Source organism: Ictidomys tridecemlineatus, chromosome X (assembly GCF_052094955.1).
Source record: "Ictidomys tridecemlineatus isolate mIctTri1 chromosome X, mIctTri1.hap1, whole genome shotgun sequence".
Taxonomy (NCBI): Eukaryota; Metazoa; Chordata; class Mammalia; order Rodentia; family Sciuridae; genus Ictidomys; species Ictidomys tridecemlineatus.
In genome coordinates, this window is record NC_135493.1 from 59314890 (window position 1) to 59340126 (window position 25237).

The 25237-nt window shown below is 38.8% G+C and overlaps 2 protein-coding genes, 1 non-coding gene and 1 pseudogene across 3 annotated transcripts; 3 read left to right on the top strand and 1 right to left on the bottom strand.

The window, feature by feature from the left end:
- Positions 1-6672: 6672 nt before the first annotated feature.
- On the bottom strand, positions 6673-7044 carry LOC101960387 (histone H2B type W-T). Its single transcript, XM_005328874.3, has one exon. The coding sequence runs from the start codon at positions 7042-7044 to the stop codon at positions 6673-6675; it is 372 nt and encodes a 123-aa protein (XP_005328931.2).
- Positions 7045-7980: 936 nt separating this feature from the next.
- On the top strand, positions 7981-8087 carry LOC120891258 (U6 spliceosomal RNA). Its single transcript, XR_005735629.1, has one exon. It is a non-coding gene; the product is annotated as a U6 spliceosomal RNA (small nuclear RNA).
- A 1693-nt stretch (positions 8088-9780) lies between these two features.
- LOC101974562 (large ribosomal subunit protein eL8 pseudogene) lies at positions 9781-10693 on the top strand (annotated as a pseudogene).
- Positions 10694-22913: 12220 nt separating this feature from the next.
- Bex4 (brain expressed X-linked 4) lies at positions 22914-24922 on the top strand. Its single transcript, XM_005328856.5, has 3 exons — positions 22914-23071; positions 23415-23495; positions 23867-24922. Exon 3 carries the CDS (start codon positions 23872-23874, stop codon positions 24232-24234), a length of 363 nt encoding a protein of 120 aa, XP_005328913.1. The 5' UTR covers positions 22914-23071; positions 23415-23495; positions 23867-23871; the 3' UTR covers positions 24235-24922.
- Positions 24923-25237: the final 315 nt, after the last annotated feature.

Here is a 25237-nt window from a genome sequence, read left to right on the forward strand (position 1 = left end):
TTCATTCCAAATTGTAGGCCAAGTTTTGTCACTTGAGATCCTTCTTGGAGATTCAACTTTTCTCAGAGTTCATACTATTAACGTCTAATAGACTGAAAAAACTCAAAGGCTAATACCATGTTTGATGGAACAAATACTCAAATGAGATTCAGGAGATCAGCTGAGGTCCTAGAGTCAGATTGAATCCAATAGCTATGTGTCCTTGAGTAAGGCCCTTTTCCTGTCTGTAGTGATTCCATTTATGAGAGATCTCTAAGTTTGCAGGAAGGATAGAAATCATCATGCCAATCAAAGCATCATAACAAGCACAGTAACTATGCATATTATTCCTCATTAAAATGAACTTCCCATGGGAGAAAGGTAAAATACATAGACAAATATCAGGTCCACCCAAAGCCATATTATCCTTGCATACTTCCAATATCAAGGATTGACATTGTTCACACTTATGTGTAGGAAGATCTGGAAACAGCAATGCTAACATCATGAACAGGCTGCAAGATTTCTTGGAAACAGCAGAGGCCATGAGGGGCAGGATTGGCCTGTCACAACCCTCAGACATAGAAAACATGGCAAGGACTGGATGAATGACTCTTGTTAAGGAGCCTGGTGCTCTCACACTTTACTAAAGTCCATCTTATAGGCTAGCCAATTTCAAGGGTGGTCCTAGATTTCCTTGTTAAATTCTCTCAGAGAAAAAAAATAAATTGCAACATTTTCAAATTTCCTCCTCCCCAACTAGCCTTCATTCTCCTTTTTAAAAAATATTTATATTTTTTGGGGGCTGGGGATGTGGCTCAAGCGGTAGCGCGCTCGCCTGGCATGCGTGCAGCCTGGGTTCGACCCTCAGCACCACATACAAACAAAGATGTTGTGTCTTCTGAAAACTAAAAAATAAATATTAAAAAATTCTCTCTCTCAAAAAAATTTATATTTTAGTTGTAGTTGGACACAATACCTTTATCTTATTTATTTTTATCTGGTGCTGAGGATCAAACCCAGGGCCTCGTACATGCGAGGTGAGTACTCTACTGATGAGCCACAACGCCAGCCCACCTTTGCTCTCCTTTTAAGCAAGAGTGATGGGTTATGATCAGAGAAGGGAAAGGCAGAAAGGGGCCAGGAATCAGAGTCAATTCCATTTCATTGACCACTGTAATGGGAATTGGGTTTTCTTCCTGCAATGTAAATGTGTTAAGTTTTATTTTGACAGACACAAGTACTTGTTGGTGAGAAAAATAAAATACTTAAACATCCAAATAGTTTTGAGGAAAAAAAAACAAGGTGGGGAAAGGAGAAATTGCTTTAATTCTACCAATTGATTTCCATTATTTTCTTGTTTTATGGCAGTAGGAAAGGTCCTTGTCTACTCATAGCTCTGGAATTATATATTTTTCACTATGATTAAAAGCTTACAACATATCCTGCAGTGCAATAACTGACAAAGAATCATATCCCATTGAGTTACAAGTTTCTCCTCTCAATATCAGAAATACTTTTATTGATTCACCCAGGATACTTAATCACACATTGTATTGATGTCTGTGGCTCCATGGCTCTGATTTATTATAGTCAGGAAAGAACATGATCAGATAAAACTGAATGAATTAAAGTAGTAACTTCAGGTTTCTAAACATTCTAGGAATAGGTACTGTTTCTTATAGTTTTTAGTTATTCATGTATCATGTTTGAGTTTTCACTTGTTTTATAAATGAATTCCATAATATAGGTAGTGTTGGAAGAAGTTTTATGAGAGTATGTTTGTCCTATGAACACTATTTTTTCAAGGTATATCATTATAATTTTTCATTTTTCTTAATTTTAGTATTTATCAAATATATCTAAAATATCTTTTCAAAATGTATTCAACATAACCTATAACCTGTTTTGAAAGCATATAATTTGTTGTTAAAGTGTTAACTCTTTCCCTTAGTTTATTGTTTTAGTAAACCATACTATTTGATTATGATTGCTCACTAGGTGCCTTCTTTTACTCAATGGACCACTGAAGTGAATAATCACATGTATTCACATTCACCAATAGTACTCAACCTCATTATTCCACTCTCATCCTAATAATTTGTCTACATCAATCCCATTTCACTCCTTGACTTTAATTCATAGACCCTATTTGGGTTGTCATACTAATGTTCCTATTCAACTTCTGAATTTACACAGGCAAAACACAATAGCATGATAAAACTAATCTAATGGATGCAGATCCTTAAAATTACTTGTCATAAAGAAATACGTATGAAGTCAGTATTATGAAACAATGATATTTCATGTTTTAAATTTTGGCATTTTAGCTGGGTGTAGTGGTTCATACCTGTAATCTCTGCTACTTGGGAGACAAAGGTAGGAAGGTCACAAGTTTGAGGACAGCCTGGGCAAAATAGTGAGACCCTGCCTCAAAATAAGATAAAAAGGACTAGGGATGTAGCACAGCAGTAGAGCACCCTTGGGTCAAATCCCCAGTACTCCCCCACTACACATACACACACATATTTTCAAGTAGCTCCAACTACCATGATGTATTCAGTGGCTTAATGAAGTGGGTTTTTTTCTCAGTGGTCAACAGGAAAAGACACATAGCTCCTTTGGCATACAAAATTGCGTTCTGGATGTATACAACTATTTTGAATCACCAATCAGTATTTAGGTGAGGTTGATTTTAGAGTAGGTTTTATTTTCTTGGTTTCCTGTACAGTAAGCTCATTCATAAGATCGTTCTAATTGTCATACATTTTTTTTTCTAATTTTCCTGAATAACAACACATACTAATCCTTATGAGAGAACTTATCCTACATTCTGTCCCTGTTGATGCTTAGGGGAGCTCTGGATGTGAAATTGTTCTGTTCTTACCTGCACTACTCTTGTATCCTGCCCTGCCCCCACTTTGCCCCCAAGCAAGTACAGACAGTCCTGTCAAAAGGAAATAATCCATGTGGGTGTTTCTCCCCAAAGGGCCTTATTCCCCTACTCTGGGGCTCAAGAAGGTTTTTTGTTGTAATTAGCGGTGCTGGAGAACAAACTGCAGGCCCATGCACTCTAGACAGGCAGTCTACCACTAAGCTATACCCCCAGCCCACAAGAAAAGTTTTGATTTTTATAGTGTGCCCAGCTTTTGACTTATTGTTTGGCTAGGCCTGACATTCTTCAAAGGTGTCTGCATACATTAAAAGAGTTATTCATCATTTTATTAAGAAATTCAAATGGAACATTTAATAAAAATGATGAAATATTGGGCATTAATGAAAACAATAATAAATTTCTTTGGATTGAAATCCCACAGTATGCTCTTTCTCCATATCTGTAATAGGCTAGAAATAAATTTTAGAAACAAAAGCAATTAGAAAATCACCAACGTTGTTGAAATTCAACAATGCACATGGACAAGTGAAACAAAAAGTCATTATTGCCTCATTAATATGTACATGTTTATATTTTATGTTATATTAAAATAATATTTTTAAAAAGTCAATGGTCAAAGAAACAGTGGAAATTAAAATAATTTATCATTAAAATTAATATGAACATTCAAATCACTTGAGGAAACGACTTAGTTCTATAAATGATAGACCATAGTCCTTTTATTTGATGCAAAGGGCAATGGAAATATCCTACTTCCAGGTCTAGATGCATACTTTAAATTTCTAAAGTTTATTTTTTAAATATTGTTAACAGTGTTAAAAGTATATCTTAATTGGGCTCATAGTTTAAAATTTTTTTTTTAGTTATACATGGACACAGTATCTTTGTTTATTTATTTTCATGTTGTGCTGAGGATAGAACCCAATGTATCATATGTGCAAGGCAAGCGCTCTGTCACTGAGCCACAACCCCAGCCCTGGACTCATATTTTTAAAACATCATGAAAATAAACAAGTAAGGAAACAACAAATAACAAAGAACATCACTCTCAATTTCCTCAATCTCCAATCTGCACGTTATAAGAAGGCTGTAATTGGTTCAGCCCTGATCTCTCACCCACACATTGAGCTAATGTCTGTGCACCTTTAGTTGTGTATTCTTCATTGGCTAGTCCAGTTTAAGGCTTAATCTGTTCTTATTGGAAATTTCATTCATACAAATGATGTATAATTGCATATAATAAAGGTTTATGTTTTGGGCTGGGCCTGGTGGCACATACCTATAATCTCAGTAGCTCAAGAGGCTGAGGCAGGAGGATATTGCAAGTTCAAAACCAGACTCAGCAATTTATCGAGGCTCTAAGCAACTTAGTAAGATCTTGTCTCAAAACTAAAAATAATAATTAAGAAAAGGCCTAGGCGGCTGGGGATGTGGCTCAAGAGGTAGCGCGCTCGCATGGCATGCGCAGGGCGCTGGGTTCAATCCTCAACACCACATAAAAATAAAAAATAAAGATATTGTGTCCACCAAAAATTAAAAAATAAATATTAAAAAAAAGGGCTAGGGGGGCTGGGGATGTGGCTCAAGCGGTAGTGCGCTCGCCTGGCATGTGTGCGGCCCGGGTTCGATCCTCAGCACCACATACAAACAAAGATGTTGTGTCTGCCGAAAACTAAAAAATAAATATTAAAAAAAAAAAAAAGGGCTAGGGATGATGCTCAATGGCTAAGCACCCCTGGGTTTAATCACTGGTACAAAAAAAAAGTTTGTGTTTTTAAAATTGACAGATTGTCAATAGTAAAGAATAGAATTAGATAAATCCCAATAACTGGAAATGGTAATTACAAAGTCCAAAAAGCAGGGAAAAGGAATTGTTTCTGAAAATTTTATTTAACTTTTTTGTACTTCCATTGGGTGCTATAAAAGAATTCTATAAAAGGTATGTTTGGAAAAATCAGAGTGAAGAGGTATAATGTTTATATCAAGTCTTCACTTTATATGTTGCCATTTCAAATATAATTGCCTTATGGATTATTCCACTGCCTCCTCTAGGGAGAATGAGAATGAAAATGCTAAAGGATATTATTACAAAAACACTTTTTACCTGATTGGTTCTGATAAAAAGTGACCCTAAGAATATAACTGGAAGAAATTATTATTTAATTAAGTGATTAAATTCAGACTCATTAAGCAAAATCCATTATTTTCTTTTGAACTAGTTGCACCAAATTTTTAAAATAGAAAATCCTAAGTTGTTTCAAATTGAAGCAATATATTTGTATAACAAACCAAAAACATTAGGCCATAAAGAAAAAAACTTAATGGAAATTAGAAAATGTTAAGATAAACATTAACTTTCAAATATCTTGGCAAAAGGTGTCATCTTAGTTATATTAATTTCTGCCCAACTTTTTTTTGGTACCAGAGATTTAACCCAGGGGTGCTTAACCACTGAACCATATCCCCACCCCTTTTTAAAAATACTTTATTTAGAGACAGGGTCTCTCTAAGTTGCTCAGGCTGGCTTTGAACTCACCATTCTCCTGTGTCAGCCTCCCAAGTCGCTGGGATTACAAGATTGTGCCACTGCACCTGACTCCCATTCTCTTTTTTTTTTTTTATTGGTTGTTCACAACATTACAAAGCTCTTGACATATCATATAATGCAAGGGGCAGGAGACATGTTCCCTTCCCAGCTCTAGATTCAAGTTTTTAAATCATGACAGTTAAAAACAAGCATCCAGACAGCAGTGCACCTGGAAAAGAATCACTTCCTGTTTCTCCTCAACCTCCAGGCTGAATTTCATGCAGACTCTTACTGCTTTATCCAAGCAACTTGCCTGCGCTATGGGCCAATGTCCATGTCCATGACTTGGAGATGGCAGGTCTCTGGTTGGCGGAGTCAATTGAGACTGAGATGTTTCCAGTGGATGGTCACATGATGCAAACATAATTATGCAAGAACGAAGGTTTGGGGGTTAAACATAAGAATGACACTGGTACAGTGGCTCAAATCTGTAATCCCAGCCACTCAGGAGGCTGAGGCAGGAGAATCCCAAGTGAAAAGCCAGCCTCAGCAACTTAGTAAGGCCCTAAGAAATTTAATGAGACCCTGTATCAACATAAAACATAAAAGGGCTAGGGATGTGGCTCAGTGGTTAAGCACCCCTGGGCTCAAAAATAAATAAATAAATAAAAGTAAGAACAGAAGGCTTGATATGTAGGTCCACAGAATAACACTGCATAGTGGAAGAATCTCCCATACTTGTGGTACTCAGTTCAAAACTCCAGTACATATATATTTATATTTATATTTATATTTTTACATATTAATCCAAATCAGAATAGTAACTTCACACTTTAGACAGCTTGAAACATGCATAATAACCAATGCATAATTGGTTATTTAGGCACATGTCTATATTTAATCAATTCTGAATATAGGATGTTTTTAAAAGTAATATTGAGGTATGCTTATTTTTCTGCTTTTGGGCTTTATCTACTTCCATAGGGCACATTAATTATAATTCTGCTCCACATTCCTGTGAGAATAAAAGTTAAAAAGATACATTATTACAAAAATAACTATGACCTGACTGAGCCTTACAATGGTTGATCTAGGAGTATGTGACAGAAATGCCCATGCAATAAAGATTTGTTATTATTTTCCTTGGAACATATTTCACCACAGACATATAGTAAAGCAGATGTGACGATGTTTATTGAGAAGTGCTTTAAGAATGGGCAGGGCACCCCCTCGCTCACCCCCAGACCTGAGGTGTGCTGCGCTGGCAGCACTACTGGCAGCACACAGTCTTTGGGGCCCAGTGATGGCTCTTAAAAGAGCCTTTAGGGTTGGCTGCGGAGGGCTCCCAGAGGCAGCTCACTTGCTGGAATGTGAGCGGCTGAGGGCCCTGCTTGCCAATCTCCCCAGGCAGCAGGAGGCGCACGGCCGTCTGGATGTCTCTGGAGGTGATGGTGGAGCGATGGTTCTGGCCGGCCAGGTGGCAGGCCTCGCTGGTGATGCTTTGGAACATGTCCTGGACGAAGAAGTCCAGAACGCTCACGCTAGACCGGGAGAGGCTGAGGCCCAAATGGATGTGCTTCAGCACCCTGGGGAAATAGGTGGCAAAACTGTCCCCACACCTGGAGTGGCTGTGGTGCCTCATGCTCTTGGAGTGGCTGGGGGCCTGAGCTTTGTTTGGGTGGCTGGGCCATCCTTCTGAGGCTCTTGGGGATTGAGGGACTCCTCAGAAGAGGTGTCACAGGCTAGCTCTTGGGGATTGAGGGACTGCTTAGAAGAAGAGTCAGAGAGTAGTTCAGCCATTGCTGTCCACAGTTGGTGAGGACAGACAATGAGAGTTGCTAGGGGCCGGGAGCCCTTTATATAGGCCACATTGTGTCACGTCATGGGCCAACTCGACATCTCATTGGATGGCCTGCCCGCAAGTATGCCTCATGGCACAGTGTGATTGGACAGTCCTCTTGCTTGGCATTCTGCCCCAACCAGAATGAGTACTCAATACAATGAGATAGTCCTCCTGCTTGACCAATTACAGAGACCGTCTGTCATTTTAGAATCTTCCTGTTGCCTCCACCAGAAAGTGAGGAAGATGCCAAAGAGAGCAAAGAGTCATTGAACCACATTAGGTGATTCATGGCACAACATGAGCATTTTGAAAAGACATTATGGAAATTTCCTAAAGAGTACAAATTATAGCTCAGGCTCCTTGAGAGAATCTGTCATTAGTTTCCCTTGCTCATTTTCCCAGTGAAGTGACTTTAGGCCAGTTTGGTTCATTATTATTTCAAATCAGAATTTTTTTCCTAGAACAACCCACCTGGTTTGGGCTGCAATTCCCTGACATGGCCCCCACACTGCTCTTGGAAATGGAGTCTTGGTTGTATAATTCTGTCTTCAGATTTGATCAAAACCCTTGGAGAATCATAAAGGTAGAAACAGCCAAACTACAGTCTCCGAACGCAGAACACAAAATGAAATAGGTACACATATATAAATTTATTTTTTCTTAAACTTCTACCAAGAGTAAAATTGTTGTCTTAACAAAATTTGGATTCTAAAAATATTCTAAATGCTACTATGGGTGCTCAATTTGGCAGCACATATATTAAAACTGGAACAATACAGAGAAGATTACCATGGCCCCTGTGCAAGGATGGCATGCAAATTCATGAAGCATTCCATATTTTTATTGAGGGGAAACAATAATTTATATATAACCTGTAGGAAATGCTTCTCACATTGGGCTGTGCAAGGGAAGGATTAAGTCCTCACTGAAGGCATGTAAAAACTAAAGTTTTACTAATTTGAAAGGTGCAATACTATAGTATATAAAGTAATTCTGACACTATTTTTAAGGGAAAAATATAGAATTGAATTTCTCTGAATTCTTATGATTGGAGCAAACCCTTTGTAGCAATACTGCAACAATCATACAGTTGCGCCTAATCATAAATTTCTCATCACAACTAACAATCCTAAATAAATGTCAAACAATTATGTTAGTTGAAAGTTTTAATTATAGAAACAATGTTATATAATTGATTAATACAGACTCTCAACAAGTATAAAGGAATGATAGAAAAATAATGTTTACAAAGGTATAAGACTTATGAAAATATTATCAACTACTGTTGTAGTATATGATATTTCAAATTGTGTTATAATTGAATTTTTTCTCTTGTTAAAATAAAGTTGTACAGAATTTTTGCTGAAAAAAAAATGCTACTATTCCAGGCAACTACTGTTAATCTAATCTCTCTAAAACCCTCCTTAGAGAGACAAAGGAAATAAAGTGAGTGGAAATGGGTTTTAAATTGAAGGATATCCTTCAAGAAACTATGATAATACGTTCAAAAACATTTCTTAAATATAAGAAAGTAAAACATAAATTACAGAAATTGAACCAAAGAAAGATTTAAGAATTGAAAAGACTTTAAAAATAGAGATTAGACATGAAATATCACACCAAATGGCCAGGATTCCAATAGTGTTTCCTGACAGACCTGTAAGAATCAAGCAATAACTTTAGAATGTGAAGTGATAAAAACATTTTTCCTCAAGAAATAGAATTCGATGAAAAAACCTGTTGAAAGGAGCATGCTAAGAAAATCTTAGCAGTTCATTTTAAACAAATTTTTATAGTAAATCGTCATGATACCTTTATTTTATTGTTATGTGGTGCTGAGGATCAAACCCAGTGCCTCACATGTGCTAGGCAAGCACTCTATCAACTAAGCTACAGCCCCAGCCATAAGCAGTTCCTTTTTTTTTTTTTTGAGAGAGAGAGAGAGAGAGAGAGAGAGAGAGAGAGAGAGAGAGAGAGAGAGAATAAATATATCTTTTTGTAGATGGACACAACACATGCCTTTATTTTTATGTGGTGATGAGAATTAACCCAGGTCCCACCTGTGCTAGGCGAGAGCTCTACCACTGAGCCACAATCCCAGCCCAAGCAGTTCATTTTTAAACAAGGATACAAAAATCTTTCTTGAAATACCAGCAATAAAATATGGTATCATACAACATTAAACAAAATAATGAAATAATTTACTGCCATACATAATTAAAATTATCAAATCAGAGAAAACATTATTAATGGAACTAACTAGCTTCATTTCTTCTTTTATAACATTATCACTATTATGAAATTCATTTAAATATATAACCAAAGAACCAAACACAGTGGAGAAATAGCTACATGAAGAAAGAAAATAAAGGAACTGAGGATGTAGCTCAGTGGTAGAGCACCTGCCTAGCCTAAATTATGCCCTGGGTTTGTGTCCCAGATAGGAAAGACAGAGTGAAGTAGGAGAAAGAGAAGGAGAGAAGGAAAAAAGAGGAAAGGAAATGAAAAGGAAAATGAAAAAGAAAACAGCTCTCTCCTACAGCCGACCAAGATGCTGAAGGGAAAGAAGGCCAAGGGGAAGAAGGTGGCCCCGGCCCCCACCGTGGTCAAGAAGCAGGAGGCTAAGAAGGTAGTGAACCCGCTCTTCAAGAAGAGATGAAAGAACTTCGGCATCTGGCAGGACATCCAGCCCAAAAGGTACCTTACCCGCTTTATAAAATGGCCCTGCTACATCCTACATCCAGCTGCAGTAGCAAAGGGTTATTCTCTATAAGCTGAAAGTACCTCCTGCGATTAACCAGTTCACCCAGGCCTTGGATTGCCAAACAGACACCCAGCTGCTTAAGCTTGCCCACAAGTACAGACCCAAGACCAAGCAGGAAAAGAAGAAGAGGCTATTGGCCCAGGCTGAGAAGAAGGCTGCTGGCAAAGGGGATGTCCCCACAAAGAGATGACCTGTCCTTGGAGCAGGGGTCAATACTGTCACCACCTTGGTGGAGAACAAGAAGGCTCAGCTGGTGGTGATCACACTTGACGTGGATTCCATCAAGCTGGTTGTCTTCCTGCCTGCCCTGTGTCGCAAGATGGGAGTCCCTTACTACATCATCAAGGGGAAGGTTAGGCTAGGACATCTGGTTCACAGGAAGACTTGCACCACTGTTGCCTTCACACATGTTAACTCGGAAGACAAAGGAGCTCTGGCTAAGTTGGTGGAAGCTATCAGAACCAACTACAATGACAGATATGATGAGATCTGTCACCACTGGGAAGGCAACGTCCTGGGTCCAAAATCTGTGGCTCACATTGCCAAGCTGGAAAAGGCAAAAGCTAGAGCACTTGCCACTAAACTGGGATAAATGTATGCTGTTGCATTTCTGTACATGAAAGTAATAAATTGTCCTTCATCCAGTGTCTTGGGCTGAAGGCAATAAACTTGTTTCAGGCAGTAGCAAGGGCATGCCCCATAGTGTGAGAGCTTTAGAAACTCATTGTGTAACTTGCATGGAAAGGCTGTATAGAGCAGTAAAATGTTCAGAAACCAAAGGAAAAAAAATGAAAGGAAAAAAGAAAAAGAAAACAAATGACAAAAAGAAAATGAGGAGTAAGTACACTGAGTGTTCCTGGCTATCCCTCTAATACCTCTAGTTCCAGTCAACCCCCTGGGAACTAAGAAAAGGAGAAATTACAAAACCTCAATTTTCAAACAGTGAACACAAAGAGAAGAAGGCTATTTTTACATAGATACAAGTTCCTTCGGCATTTTCCAAGTCCGAATTGTAATTTTAACAATACTTAATCCTTAAAAAAAATACCCCCCCCCACATACTAGCACTGGTGAACACCTATAAGAAGTCCTAATTGAAATTAAATATGACACTAATTCTGTAATAAACCACCAGAGGGAGAGAAAGCTATTCTAATCTCAGTAACTTGAGTCTACTATTTACAGGTATAGTTTCGTTACCAATTTCCTCTAGTCCTGAAACATGACCACGTGAGCCTCACCATTGCCTTGATAATCGTGAGTGTCATGGATTCATTCCAGCCACCTGGCCCACAAGAATAAGCACATGACCATCACCTCCAGAGAAAATTAGATAGCAGTGTAGTTCCTGCTGCCTGGGGAGATCGGCAAGCATGCCATGACCAAGGACACCAGGGCTGTCATCAGGTTGTCATGCGTTTCACCTGCCACCAGTGAGCTGCATCTGGATGCCCTGAGCAGAACCCAAAGGATATTTTCAGAGACACCACTTGTCCTAAAAGACCTGTAGCACTGCCAACACCAGACCGCTCCAGTCTGGGGGCAGAGTACATCTTGCTGATTCTCTTAGTACTACTAGTAATAGTAGAATTAGAAGAAGTAGTAGTAGTTAATGTCCAAATTAATAGGATTTTCTGTGATATTTCCATCCATACAGCTATCATTCATTGATCGTGGCTATCCTTCCTTCTTCTACCCTCTCTAATGTCTGCCCTTTTTGTCCCCTCTCCTGATCCTCTTCCCAGTACTTTCCCTCTTCCTCTTCCACTTTTAGGCCTTTTTTTTTCTAGTTTCCACGTATAAGAGAAAATATAGATTACTTGTCATACTGTGTCTGGTTTATTTCACTTCACATGACATCTTCCAGTTTCATCCATTTTCCCACAAAAGATATTGTTTCAGGGGCTGGAGTTGTGGCTCAGTGGCAGAGAGCACTCTCCTGGCATGTATGAGGCACTGGGTTTGATCCTCAATACCATAAATAAATAAATAAATAAATGTACATCAACAACTAAAAAAAAATTGTAAAAGATATCACTTCATTCTCTATGGCTGAATAAAACTCTATAGTGTGTATATGCCATATTTTCTTTATAATCCATCTGTTGATTAACACATAGACTAATTATATATCTTGAATACTATGAATAGTGCTGCATAAACATGGATATGAAGGCATTTTCACCATTCAGGGGGTTAAGGAGGTCTCCAGAAATGGAGGAGACCTCTACTCAAACTTTTATAGGTTCTTGACCACATGGCAGAAAATAATTTAGGACATCTCAGGTTATAGCACAAGTGGAAGTGCTTTATTTTCAAACCAAATTCAACACTCAAGGGCTAAGTGCAGACATATTCAAAGCCTGAGTGGCCTTATAGATGGGTTGTGTTTTATATTGGCTAGAAGAATTAATATTCGTAAGCAGGACTTGACTATTGTTTGAGGGTCCCTGGATTTGGGAGGTCCGTCATAGAATCCAACTCAGCTTCATTAGCATCTAAATTTTTAGCTAAGGGGTGTGTGAGTACCTACAGTAACCAGCTTTAATACACAAAAAGGTAAAATAGAAGTCAAGTTGCTTCTTGATATGCCTGCACAAGAAACCACTCACAGCTGGCTCAAACATATGGCCACTCTGTTGTTAGATAGAATGTTTCTTGTCTACTCATAGGCCAGCAGGATATCTGTGATTGAACAGGAGGCGTGGTGTCACTGGGATCCATGCCTGATGCTAGTATAACACTCACCTAATCCCACATATCTTTAGTTAAACAGGAGGCTTAATGCCAGCAGGATCCCTGCAGTTAAGCAGTTTCCTGTCAAGTAAGTCCAGCTCATACTATCTATAAAGTAAGACTGTCCATTTGCACTTACTCCTCCTGTTCCCTGTCTCAGCATCCCTTTTGTATGCTGACTTCACTTATTTCAGATATACACCTAGGAGTGAGACAGTTGGAACATATGGTAGTTCTATTAGTTTTTTGAAGAACTTCCATATTGTTTTCCATAGTGGTTATAATAATTTATATTCCTGCTAGTTTAGTCAGCTTTTTCACTGTTGTAACCAAAAGATCTGGTAAGAACAATTTCAAAAGGAAAAGGTTATTTGGGAGCTTACACAGTTTCAGAAGTCTTAGTCCATAAATAGCCGACTCCATTCCTAGGGACATGAGGTGAGGCAGAACATCACAGGAGAAGTGTGTGGAAGAGAAAAGCAGCTGGGAACACGGCACAGTGGGGGGGGCTCTCTCCTCACCACTGACAAAACATAAACCCCAAAGGTATGCCCCCAATGACCCACCTCCTCCAGCCACACCCTACCTGTCTAAAGTTAATCCCAATCAATGGATTAATTCACTGATTGAGTTAAGGTTCTCATAATCTAATCATTTCACCTCTAAATTTCCTTGCATTGACTCACACATGAGCTTTTTGAGGACACCTAATATCTAAACCATAACACCCACCAACAGTATATAAGGGTTGCTTTTTCTCCACATCCTCTTCAGGATCAATTATTATTATTATTATGATAGCCATCCCAATCTGGGTGAGTTGGAATCTCATGGTTTTGATGTGCATTTCCCTAAGGGCTAGATATAGTTTTCATATATGTGTTGGCCATTTATGCATTTCTTATTTTGAGAAGCATCTGTTCAGACAAAAGGAAATTTGCCCATTTTTAATTGGATTGCTTGTATTTTTGGTGTTAAATGTTTTTAGTTCTTTGTACATTCAGGATATTAATCCTCTGCTAGATGTATCACTGGCATTGATTTTCTCACACTCTGTAGGCTTTCTCTTCACTCTGTTCATTGTTTCCTTGACTATGCAGAAGCTTTTAAATTTGATGAAATCCCATTTATAAATTCTTGCTTTTGATTCCTGTACTTTAGGAGTTCTGGCCAGGATAATTGTCTGGAAGCCAACATCTTGAAGTGTGTCCCCAATGTTTTCCTCTAGTGATTTCAGAGTTTCAGTCTTTACATCAAGATATTCGGTTGCTTTTCACTTGATTTTTGTACAAGTTAAGAGATAGGGTCAAGTTTCAATCTTCTACATGTACAGCTCCAGGTTTCCCAGCACCATTTATTGAAGTGACTGTGTTTCCCCTAATGGATATTTTGCCAATTTTGTCAAAAAAAAAATCAGTTCTCTGAAGATTCATGTTTTTATTTCTTAATCCTCTATTCTGTTCCCTTTCATCTATGAGTCTATTTTTATGCCAATACCATGGTGTTTTGTTTTCTTGGCTTTGTAGTATGCCCTGAAATCAGGTATTATGATGCTTCCACCTTTGCTGTTTTGCTCAGGTTGTTTTGACAATTTGGGGCCTTTTGTGCTTCCATATATATTTTAGAATTTTTTTCTAATTCTGTGAATAATGTCATTGGTATTTTGATAGCAGTCTGTAGATTGCTTCAGGTAATATGGACATTTTAAGAATATTAATTATCCTAATCCACAGACACAGGAGGTCTTTCAACCTTTTTAGTGTCTTCTTCAATTTCTATCTTCAGTGTTTTTAAAATTCATTGTAGAAGAATTTTCATCCTCCCCCAGGTGTTTTTAAGGTTATTGTGAATGAAATTGTTTTCCTGAGTTCTCTCTCAGCAGATTCATTATTGGAGTATTGAAAACCTACTGATTTTTATGTTGTTTTTGTAGCCTGTTATTTTGCTGAATTTGTCATCTCCAGAAGTCTTCTGATGGAGTATTCTGGTTCTTGAAGCCCTAGGATCATCTTATCAACAAACAGAAAATTTGATTTCGTCTTTTCCTATTGGTATCCCTTTAATTTATTTCTCATACCTAATTGCTCTAGATATAATTTCAAGAATTATATTTAATAAAAATGGTGAGAATAGATATCTTTTTCTGGTTCCTGATTTTAGAGGAAATTGTTTCAATTTTTCTGTGCTCAATATAATGTTGGTTTTGGTTTTGTCGGGTATAGACTTCATGATGTAGAGGTAAATTCCTCCTCTCCCTAGTATCTCTAGTATTTTCAACATGAATGACTGGATTTTGTGAAAGGGTTTTTCTACATCTATTGAAGTTATCATGTAATTTTGTCCTTAATTCTCTTTATGTGATGAATTACACTGATTTGTATATATTGAACAATGTTGCATCCCTTGAATAGTGTACAATCTCTTTAATGTGTTTTGTTTGTTTGTTTTTTGATACTGGGGATAGAAATCAGACACTCAACCACTGAGCCGCATCCCTCAGCCCTATTTTGTATTTTATTTAGAGACAGGGTCTCACTGAGTTGCTTAGGGCCTCACTAAGTTGCTGAGGCTGGCTTTGAATTTACAATCTTCCTGCCTCAGCGTCCTGAGCTGCTGGGATTACAGGCATGCCCAGGTCCTTAATGTGTTTTTGTATATGGATTGCTAATATTTTATTAAGAGTTTTTGTGTCTCCAAATTCCTTAATAGGACACCCATAGCACAAGAGTTAATAACAAGAATCAACAAATGGGACTTACTTAAACTAAAAAGTTTTTTTCTCAGCAAGAGAAACAATAAGAGAGGTAAATAGATAGCCTACATCCTGGGAACAAATTTTTACTCCTCACACTTCAGATAGAGCCCTAATATCCAGAGTATACAAAGAACACAAAAAAATTACACAATAAGATAACAAATAATCCAATCAACAAGTGGGCCAAGGACCTGAACAGACACTTCTCAGAGCAGGACATACAATCAATCAACAATTACATGAAAAAATGCTCACCATCTCTAGCAGTCAGAGAAATGCAAATCAAAACCACCCTAAGATACCACCTCACTCCAGTAATATTGGCAGCCACTATGAAGTCAAACAACAACAACAAGTGCTGGCGAGGATGTGGAGAAAAGGGTACTCTTGTACATTGCTGGTGGGACTGCAAATTTGTGCGGCCAATTTGGAAAGCAGTTTGGAGATTCCTGGGAAAGCTGGGAATGGAACCACCATTTGATCCTGCTATTGCCCTTCTCGGACTATTCCCTGAAGACCTTAAAAGAGCATGCTACAGGGATGCTGCCATATCGATGTTCACAGCAGCACAATTCACAATAGCTAGACTGTGGAACCAACCCAGATACCCTTCAATAGATGAATGGATAAAAAAAAATGTGGCATTTATACACAATGGAGTACTATGTGGCAATAAAAAATGACAAAATCATAGAATTTGCAGGGAAATGGATGGCACTAGAGCAGATTATGCTTAGTGAAGCTAGTCAATCCCTAAAAAACAAATACCAAATGTCTTCTTTGATATAATGAGAGCAACTATGAACAGAGCAGGGAGGAAGAGCAGGAAGAAAAGATTAACATTAAACAGAGACATGAGATGGGAGGGAAAGGGAGAGAAAAGGGAAATTGCATGGAAATGAAGGGAGACCCTCATTGCTATACAAAATTTCATATAAGAGGTTGTGAGGGGAATGGGAAAATAAACAAGGAGAGTAATGAATTACAGTAGATGGGGTAGAGAGAGAAGATGGGAGGGGAGGGGAGGGGGGATAGTAGGGGATAGGAAAGGTAGCAGAATACAACAATTACTAATAGGGCATTATGTAAAATTGTGGATGTGTAACTGACGTGATTCTGCAATCTGCATTTGGGGTAAAATTGGGAGTTCATAACCCACTTCAATCTAATGTATGAAATATGATATGTCAAGAGCTTTGTAATGTTGTGAACAACCAATAAAAAAAATATCAGGAGAAAAAAAAAGAGTTTTTGTGTCTATGTTCATCAGGGATATTGGTCTGTAGCTTTCTTTCTTTGATGTGTCTTTATCTGGTTTTGGTATCAGGTTGATACTGACTTTGTTAAATGAAATTGGGAGTGTTCCCTCCTTTATATTTCACAGAATAATTTGAAGACTGGCATTAATTATTCTCTAAAAGTCTGGTATAAGTCAGCTGAGAATTCATCTGATCCTGGGTTTTTCTTTGGTGGGAGGCTTTTATTACTGTTTCAACCTCAGTTCTTGATATTGGTCTGTTCAGGTTTTCTATATCCTCTTGGTTCAATTTGGGAAAGTAATATGTGTATAGAAATTTCAAAATAGTTCCTAATGATTTCTGCAATGTCTGTGGTGATATCTCCTTTTTCAACTCTAGTTTTGTTAATTTTGAACTTCTCATTCTTTTGGTTAGTTTGACTAATGGTTTATCCATCTTGTTTATCTCTTCAAAGAATAAACTTCTTGTTCAATAGACCCCATGTTTTATGATGGTGATAATATGCTATTGAATACAGTTTAATAGGTATTTTTTTTAAATTATTTTTAGTTGTCAATGTACCTTTATTTTATTTATATATATGTGGTGCTGAGAATTGAACCCAGTGCCTCACACATGCTAAGCAAATACTCTACCACTGAGTCACCACCCCAGCCCCTTGGCTAAGTATTTTGTTGAGTATTTTTGCATGAAGATATTTTTCTATTATTTCCTTTGCCTTATTCTTTTTTTTTTTTTTTTTTTTTTTTTTTTTTTGCTATTGTCTCACAGTCAGGTTTTGTTAGTAAGATGATGTTGACTTTATAGAATAAGTTTGGGAGGGTTTCTTCTATACTATTTTATGAAATAGTTTGAGGAACATTAGTGATAGTTCTTTAAAGATTGGTAAAATTCAACACTGAAGCCATCTGGTCCTGGACTTTTCTTTGTGTAGACTTTTTATTACTATTTTAATCTCATTACTTGTTACTGATCTGTTTAACTTATTCAGTATGAAGAACAAAACAACATCATCTCTAATGCATTTTTAGTGTCATTTACTCCAAGATAAATAATGGCTTTGTCTGTATTTTATCACTTTATTAAATGTTAATTTCTGACAAATATATTTTTAATTTCTAGGTCATGCTTTTTAAGGACTAGTAAAATGACAATTATTTTTGTAATAAATCATTTACTTTTTCACTCTGATTCTCCCAGGAATTTGGGACAGAATGATCTATAGGTACAGTTTGTGTGATATTTCAGCTGAAAAACATAAAAGCAAATATAGCAAACATACCCTAACCAAACTTTTTTAGTAAATACATCCGTATTCATAACTTTTTAAGTGTAGAAAATAAGACACACACTACAGAAAAAGTGAAGCCAAATTTTCAGGCAAAATAGTTTTTAATTTACAAATTGTTACAAGAGATGAAGACAGACATTGGATATTTATAAAAATCATAAAACCTGTAAGTAGAGAAACTAGAGTTTTCTTTAATCAGGAAAAGTTACAACAGGAGACTGCTACTAACATCTTTCTATCACCAGAGGGTGTAAGTGTCCAACCAACAGCGCCACCTCTACAGGAGACTGCTACTAACACCTTTTTATCACCAGAGGGCGTAAGTGTCTAACCAACAGCGCCACCTCCATATGCTGGGAGGCTCCCAACCCCCACAGCTGATAGTTGGGATTCTGAGACAGGATCTCAAATATTAACATGCCCTGTATTTGAGGCAGGAGGGCAGCGAATTCACCATGCTTTAAATTTTAAAAAACTGAAGCAGCTAAAAGAGGCTGTAACAACCTATGGTCCTCAAGCACCCTTCACTGTAAGCATGGTCGAATCCATTACCAACTTGAACATGACGCCAGCAGATTGGGCTAATATGTGTAAAGCTGTGCTAAATGGAGGACAATACCTGTTATGGAAGGTTGCCAGTGAGGAATTTTGCAAGGAGATGGCTAGGCAAAATGCAGCAGCTGGTTATCCTCAGAGAAATCTAGATATGTTGTTAGGAAAGGGACCTTATGAGGATCAGCAGCAACAAATTCCATATGATCCTGGTGTATATGCACAAATTGCTGCAGATGTGGTTAGGGCATGGAAGACTTTACAAGGGCATGGAGGTTTACAAGGTCAATTATCTAAGGTAATACAAGGAGCTAATGAATCTTACGCTGAATTTGTAGATAGGCTTATTCAAACAGCTACCAGAGTTTGGGGGAATACAGAACAAGCAATGCCATTAATAAAACAACTGGCTTATGAGCAAGCGAATCGTTGGTGCTCATAACGCCAAGGTCGCAGGCTCGTTCCCGGTATGGGCCACCAAATGCTGAAGTCTGGCTTGGCACAATTCAGGAGCCACTTGTCAAAAGAAACGAACTTTATTTTTAGAACCAAACACGGCACCACACAGCTCCTCAGGAAAAACCCTCAGAGTGCAATTGCCATCACTGGCTTCCCACAAGCCTCTCAACCTCCCCCACTCCTCCTGCTCTTGAGGCTGATTGGCTGGGTCGCATGGGCGGAGCCAAAAAAAGTCCCCCAATGAGCAGCTCCATAGTCTGAAAGGGCGGGGAAACAGCCCAATGAGCATCACCGCAGAGGAGCCAATCAGCTAGAAGTTGCTGGGGCCACTGTAAGCCAATCATCAGCTGGCAGCTGGAAGTTTGCTGGCAGCTGGAAGTTTGCTGGGGCCCCTTCGGCTGTGGCTCTCAACAGCACATGGTATCGGTCCATTTTTTATCATCACACAGGGTTCATCTTTATCTCGAAAAGTCAGTTCTAAATCCTTCAGCAGGCTAATTCATGTTCAGATTTTATTTGATCAAGTTATGAACTCCTCCCTATTGTGTCCAAAACAAAATTACAAACTGTGCATCATCTTATTTTATTCTCAGAAGCATAATCCTAGGCCAATCCATCTAATTAGAACTTGAGGAAGAAGCCATGTCACCCCAAAATCACCTCAAGGTGAGACTGAGATACACGTGGCCATGGAGATAATTGAACAAGAGGAACAAGAAAAATGGCAAAGCATGGGGACCTGACCACAGAGGTCCTAAGAAAGTACACTGTGCTGATTTATGGGATATTATCACAGATAAGACTTTTGAGTCCCCACATCAATAGAAAGTCACCTAATAGAATCACAAACTACAGAATACATTCACCAACTATCTTAAAATTCCCTGATCACATTTATTTTATAATATAAAGTATTTGCTTTATTAAATATATATTAAGGTGGATTCCAAACATTCACCTTCGATGTGATGTTTCTAAAAGGAAATTTCCATTAGTGCAAACATGGAGGTATGAACACGCACACCCCCGCACCCCCATACATTGTGAGAGCCTTGTCGTCTCCATCAAAACAATACCAACCTAACTACCCACCTATGGCCTGAGGTTCTGCAAAAATTCACTCAACAACAGAAAGGGGCAGATCATTGAAAATCAAGTGCCTACTCCCTTAACAGTCTTCACTGTCAGACTCACAGAGGAACAGTGAAGGAAAAAAAGAAGCACTGAACCTTTTATGATTGTTTCTGGTCATGCAGAAATTTATGATTCTACATTAAGTAGGATCTGAAGTGATGACTCCATGCCTTTTTGTCATGAGTGAATATTATTGTGCTTCTGTATTTTCTTAGCCTCGATTCATTGTATGCTTCTTTATTACATTATGTGAGCTAAAGCTCAGATATGGATATTCTAAGAAAATAGAATTAAGCAAGACCTTTATTCCCTTCTTTGTACTGTATTTCCATTAGTACTTACATTTACTAATTTACTTACATTTTGAAGAGTTTCTTGGGAAAAAGAATTAAACCCTGCCAACCTGAAATGTTTGTTCAAATACCCAAATTCTTTTTCTCGGTCATATTTATAACCTGCAGGAAAAACTTGTGTTTGTGAATAAAAATATGCTATTTTGAATTAAAAAAAAACACAGCTAAGACCATACTGGGTTGTGAAAGACTGAAAGCATTCCTCATGTATCAGAAACAAGAAATGGACATCCAACTTTCTTCATATCCATTCAACACTTTACTATAAAATTTATCTGGATCAATGAGGCAGTATAAAGCAAATCAGAAAGGCATCTTTTTGAAAGGAAAAAGGGAATTATCTTTACATGCAAATGACAAATCATATATATAGTAAATCCTAAAGAATACACTCATGTGAACACACAAATTGATAGAAATGACAAATGAGTCCAGCAAAGTTTCAGGATACAATATCAACAAAAAAAATTTTTGTTGCATGCTGGGTATGTTGGCACATGCCCATAATTCCAGCTACTCAGGAAGCTAAAGCAGAAGGACCCCCCAAGTTCATTCCAACTACTCAAGAGGCTTTCTTCAACCTGACAGCATCATCTCAAGAGATCTCTTTCATAAAGTTTTCTGTTTCAGGTTCTGCTTGTAGGAAGCCTGACCAAAAATTTGAATTGTCTCTATAGCAATATTCCAGGTAAAAATCACATAATTTGTTTTATGTTTTAACAAATAACAAATCAAGAGCCAACAGCCATTTCTTGGGGGAAAAAACTGAACTGAAATTGAATCTGGATCCAAACTGTTCCTAGAAATAACTCCATTTCATAAGAAACAAAGAGTAAAGAGTCTGTTAATAATGACACCACCAAGGTCAAGATTGTGGGAAAATATAGGACAAACAACTTCATTTCAACAACAATTAAATTGAAGGAGAAATTAACAAGTGAGAAACTATACATTAAAAGAAATTTAGGGGGCTGGGATTGTGGCTCAGAGCTAGAGTGCTCAACTAGCATGTGTAAGACATTGGGTTCAATCCTCAGCACCACATAAAAATAGATAAATAAAAGAAAGGTATTATGTCCAACTGCAACTAAAAAAAAGCAAGACCAACTATTTTTAAAAAGGAATTTAGGAGGTATAGTAACAAAATAAAATGTATGGGTCTTATTTGCAACCTGATTCAAACAAAAAAAAATGTTTAACTATGATACAATTGGGAATTTAAACCTGGATTAGACTTACAATGGTATTAAGGAATTGTGAATTGTTAGGTGTGATAACTACTGTGGGTTTTTTTTTTTGTATATATATATATATATATATATATATATATATATATATATATAGAGAGAGAGAGAGAGAGAGAGAGAGAGAGAGAGAGAGTCCTTATCTTGCAAATATGCAAGTGATATATGTCTAAAGTGATATTATGTCTAGAATTTCCTTCAAAATTAAACTCTAAGTGTAGAAGTGGGTAAAGATAAGTATTAAATAAAATTGGGCAGAGTTTGTGGAAGCTGAGCTAGAAGATGAGTACATGGGTTTGCATTATTCTACTTTAGCATATAGTTGAAATTTCCCATAAGAAAATTAAAATAATGTTAACATAAACTATAAAGAGAATTCAATTCTCAATCCAAAAAAGAACAAAATCAAAACCTATTAAGAAGAACTAGATGGGATTAGGGATGTACCTCAGTAGTAGACTGCTTGCCTACCATGTGCAAGGTCCTGGTTGAGGAGGAAAAGGAGGAGGAAGGAAAAACTTTTTCCAGTTTCGTTAGGAATTCTGGTATAAAGAAAAAAGTAGGAACTAGCATTAGGGAGGAACACAACTTGAAAATTAGGCAGGTGGCATAGATCACTCCTTATGAAAAATTTTGACATCTTGGGGCTTGGTTGGTAGAGTGTTTGCTTGCATGCACAAGGCCCTGCGTTCAATCCCCAGCACCACAAATAAATAAATAAATAAAATTTTGATATCTTGCTCATCATAGACATTCTTGCATGAACTTCTTTTTTGAAAAATTATTGCACTAAAGTGTTATTTTTTTTGACAATTGAGGTTTTTTTGCATGCCGTTAAATTCTACAAACAAGAACTGGTGCCAGAAGGTTGGGGAGCAAGGAAAATCCTAACAGGGCCGGACAATTCCCCAGTTCTAGAAGGAGGAATGGCCAACATTCTGGTGAAAAGACACTGCTCTTCTCCGATAGGCAGAAAAAGGCCTAGGAATACACAAAAGCCACAGCAACAGGGCCCAGGATGCTGATGTTCAAAGGCCCCTGAGAGAAGCTGGGGCCTTGCCGCCAAGCCACGCCCACTCTGGGCAGCTGGCTGGGGCCTGGGACGCGGGCGGAGCTGTGGACAGTGACAGAGCCTCACGTGATCTGTCGCACGCGCCTTGCTCTAGCGCCAGACTCTAGCTTCGCTCGCTCGCTCCCTCTAGGCGGTAGCTGCGCAGGTGGCCCTTTTGGCGCGCCGGCCAGGGGTGGCCCAGAAAAGTAGGAGGCGCTGGAGGAGCGGGTAAGGACCCGGAGGGGGCCCCTGAGGTTGGAGTGGGAGAGCGGACCCCTTCTTGGGGGTCCAGCTCCTTCTGGAAAGAGACTATCAATGAGACACGCAGCTCCCAGTCCAGCAGAGGCTCCGCAGCGGCGGGGGGGGGGGGGATGGGGGGACGGTCCCGATCCCTGGAAACACCTGTCTGCGCCAGAACCCAGCATTTTCCACACCCCTGCCCCGCCCCCGTCGTCTGGTGCAGAAAATGGTGGTCAGCTCGGGGGCGGGGCTGGACCGAGCGCGGCGAGGAAGGGGCCGGGGCCGAGCGCTCGGCTACATCAGCCCCCTGTGCCCCCACCTCGGTCTGCAGGTCTGCGGACCAAGAGTCGCGGCGGCGCGGCCGGCGGCGAGAATCCGGAGGAGCAGGAGGAGACGGCAAGGATAGGCCCAGGTGGGTGCGAGGGGCAGTGCTGGGAGGCGGGGAGGGCGGCAGAGGGAGGTGTGCAAAGCCCAGTCTGAGACCCCCAACACCCTTCTGCATCCCCTCCCCCGCCCCGCCTCTCCCTTCATCTCTGTCCTCCATTTTGGTGCCTGCGGAGGCCAGGAGATGCATCTGCAGGGAAAATGGTGGGCTTTGAGGGAGGGAGGGGTTGGACCCGGCCCCCTAGAGGGCGCACGGGGCCTCTCAGGTGGGAAAATGCAATTCACAAAAGGCCTTTCAAATCTAGGCCTCTGCGTTTTGAAAAGTGCTTAGTAGGGCCTCTGTCCTCGGTGCTGATCTGTCCACTAAGGATTCAGTCCCTTCTGTCTCTTGTCTTCTAGGAGTAATGGAGTCCAAAGAGAAACAAGTGTTAAAAAATCTCAGCGAGGAAAACAACCATCAGGAAAACGAAGGAGGGGAGCAGGCTCCAATGCAAAATGAAGAAGAATCCCGCCATTTGGGAGGGGGTGAAAGCCAGAAGCCTGGAGGAAATGTAAGGCGGGGGAGAGTTAGGAGGCTTGTCCCTAATTTTCGATGGGCCATACCTAATAGGCATATTGATCACAGTGAAGTGGGAGATGATGTAGAAAGGTTTGTAGGACAGATGATGGAAATCAAGAGAAAGACTAAGGAACAACAAATGAGGCATTATATGCGCTTCCAAACCCCTGAACCTGACAATCATTATGACTTTTGCCTTATACCTTGAATCCTAAGGCTTTATAAACCTTATAAAATGAGGTTCATAATGTGGCCACAGCTTTAAAATCTTGATCTTTGTGATTTACTTTTCCTGTAACACTTTTGGTGTTTCCACTTTTCAGTTTCTGATTGAATGTTGTTTTGTCTCTGTCTAAAAGTTTCTGTCAGCATGGCAATTTCACCAATTTTTGAAAAAATATTCTTTTCATAATATGAAATTAATAAACCAGCTTAAAAAGCAGCCTATATTCTATCATCATCTTCCTCTTCTACCCCAGTCATTATTTTTGTTAATGGTACTTTTTCTCTTTCAGCTACTTAGACTCAAAATCTTAAATTTCTTAGACAGTTATTTTCCTTGTCTTCAACCAATCATGGAAAATCATGCCTATAATTAAGCATCTGATAATATTTTTAGAATTATGTCCTAGTGTTTTCCAACGAGTGTGAGTCTGCTATCTTTATAGAAACACTTTGGTGGAAAAAAACTTTTGTGATTGTAAAACCGCTAGCCCCTGCCCTCCATACCCACATAGTGGGGTTACAAAATCTCCATTTTAACAAAATTCCTAGGTAATCCTGTTTACTCCAAAGTCTGACTGCTACTGTGTAAGTGTGTATGTATCTATATACATTGATATGTGTATATCATATGTCTGTTAAGCATGAACAATAAAAAGAGGATGACTATGTGAGTTTGATTGGCAAAACAATGACAAGTACAAGACCTTAAAATAGACTAATTATAGGATTGTTAGGGGCATTGGAAAACTGGAAGGTGTTTGCTGTGCAAGACAAAGCATGGCTGAAGGTCACATTCAGCTTGAGAGACCCAAAGATCATCATTCCTCTCAGCTCTTTAATTTCTAGTATCTCTTTCTAATACTCAATCACATCCTGTAGAGTACACTGTGACCACTTCTTTATAGGTGAGGTTACCAAAGTTCAGAAATAAGTACTAGGGTTCCTCCCTGCTTTGTATCTTGCGGATGTGTGTGGCCTGGGATGTG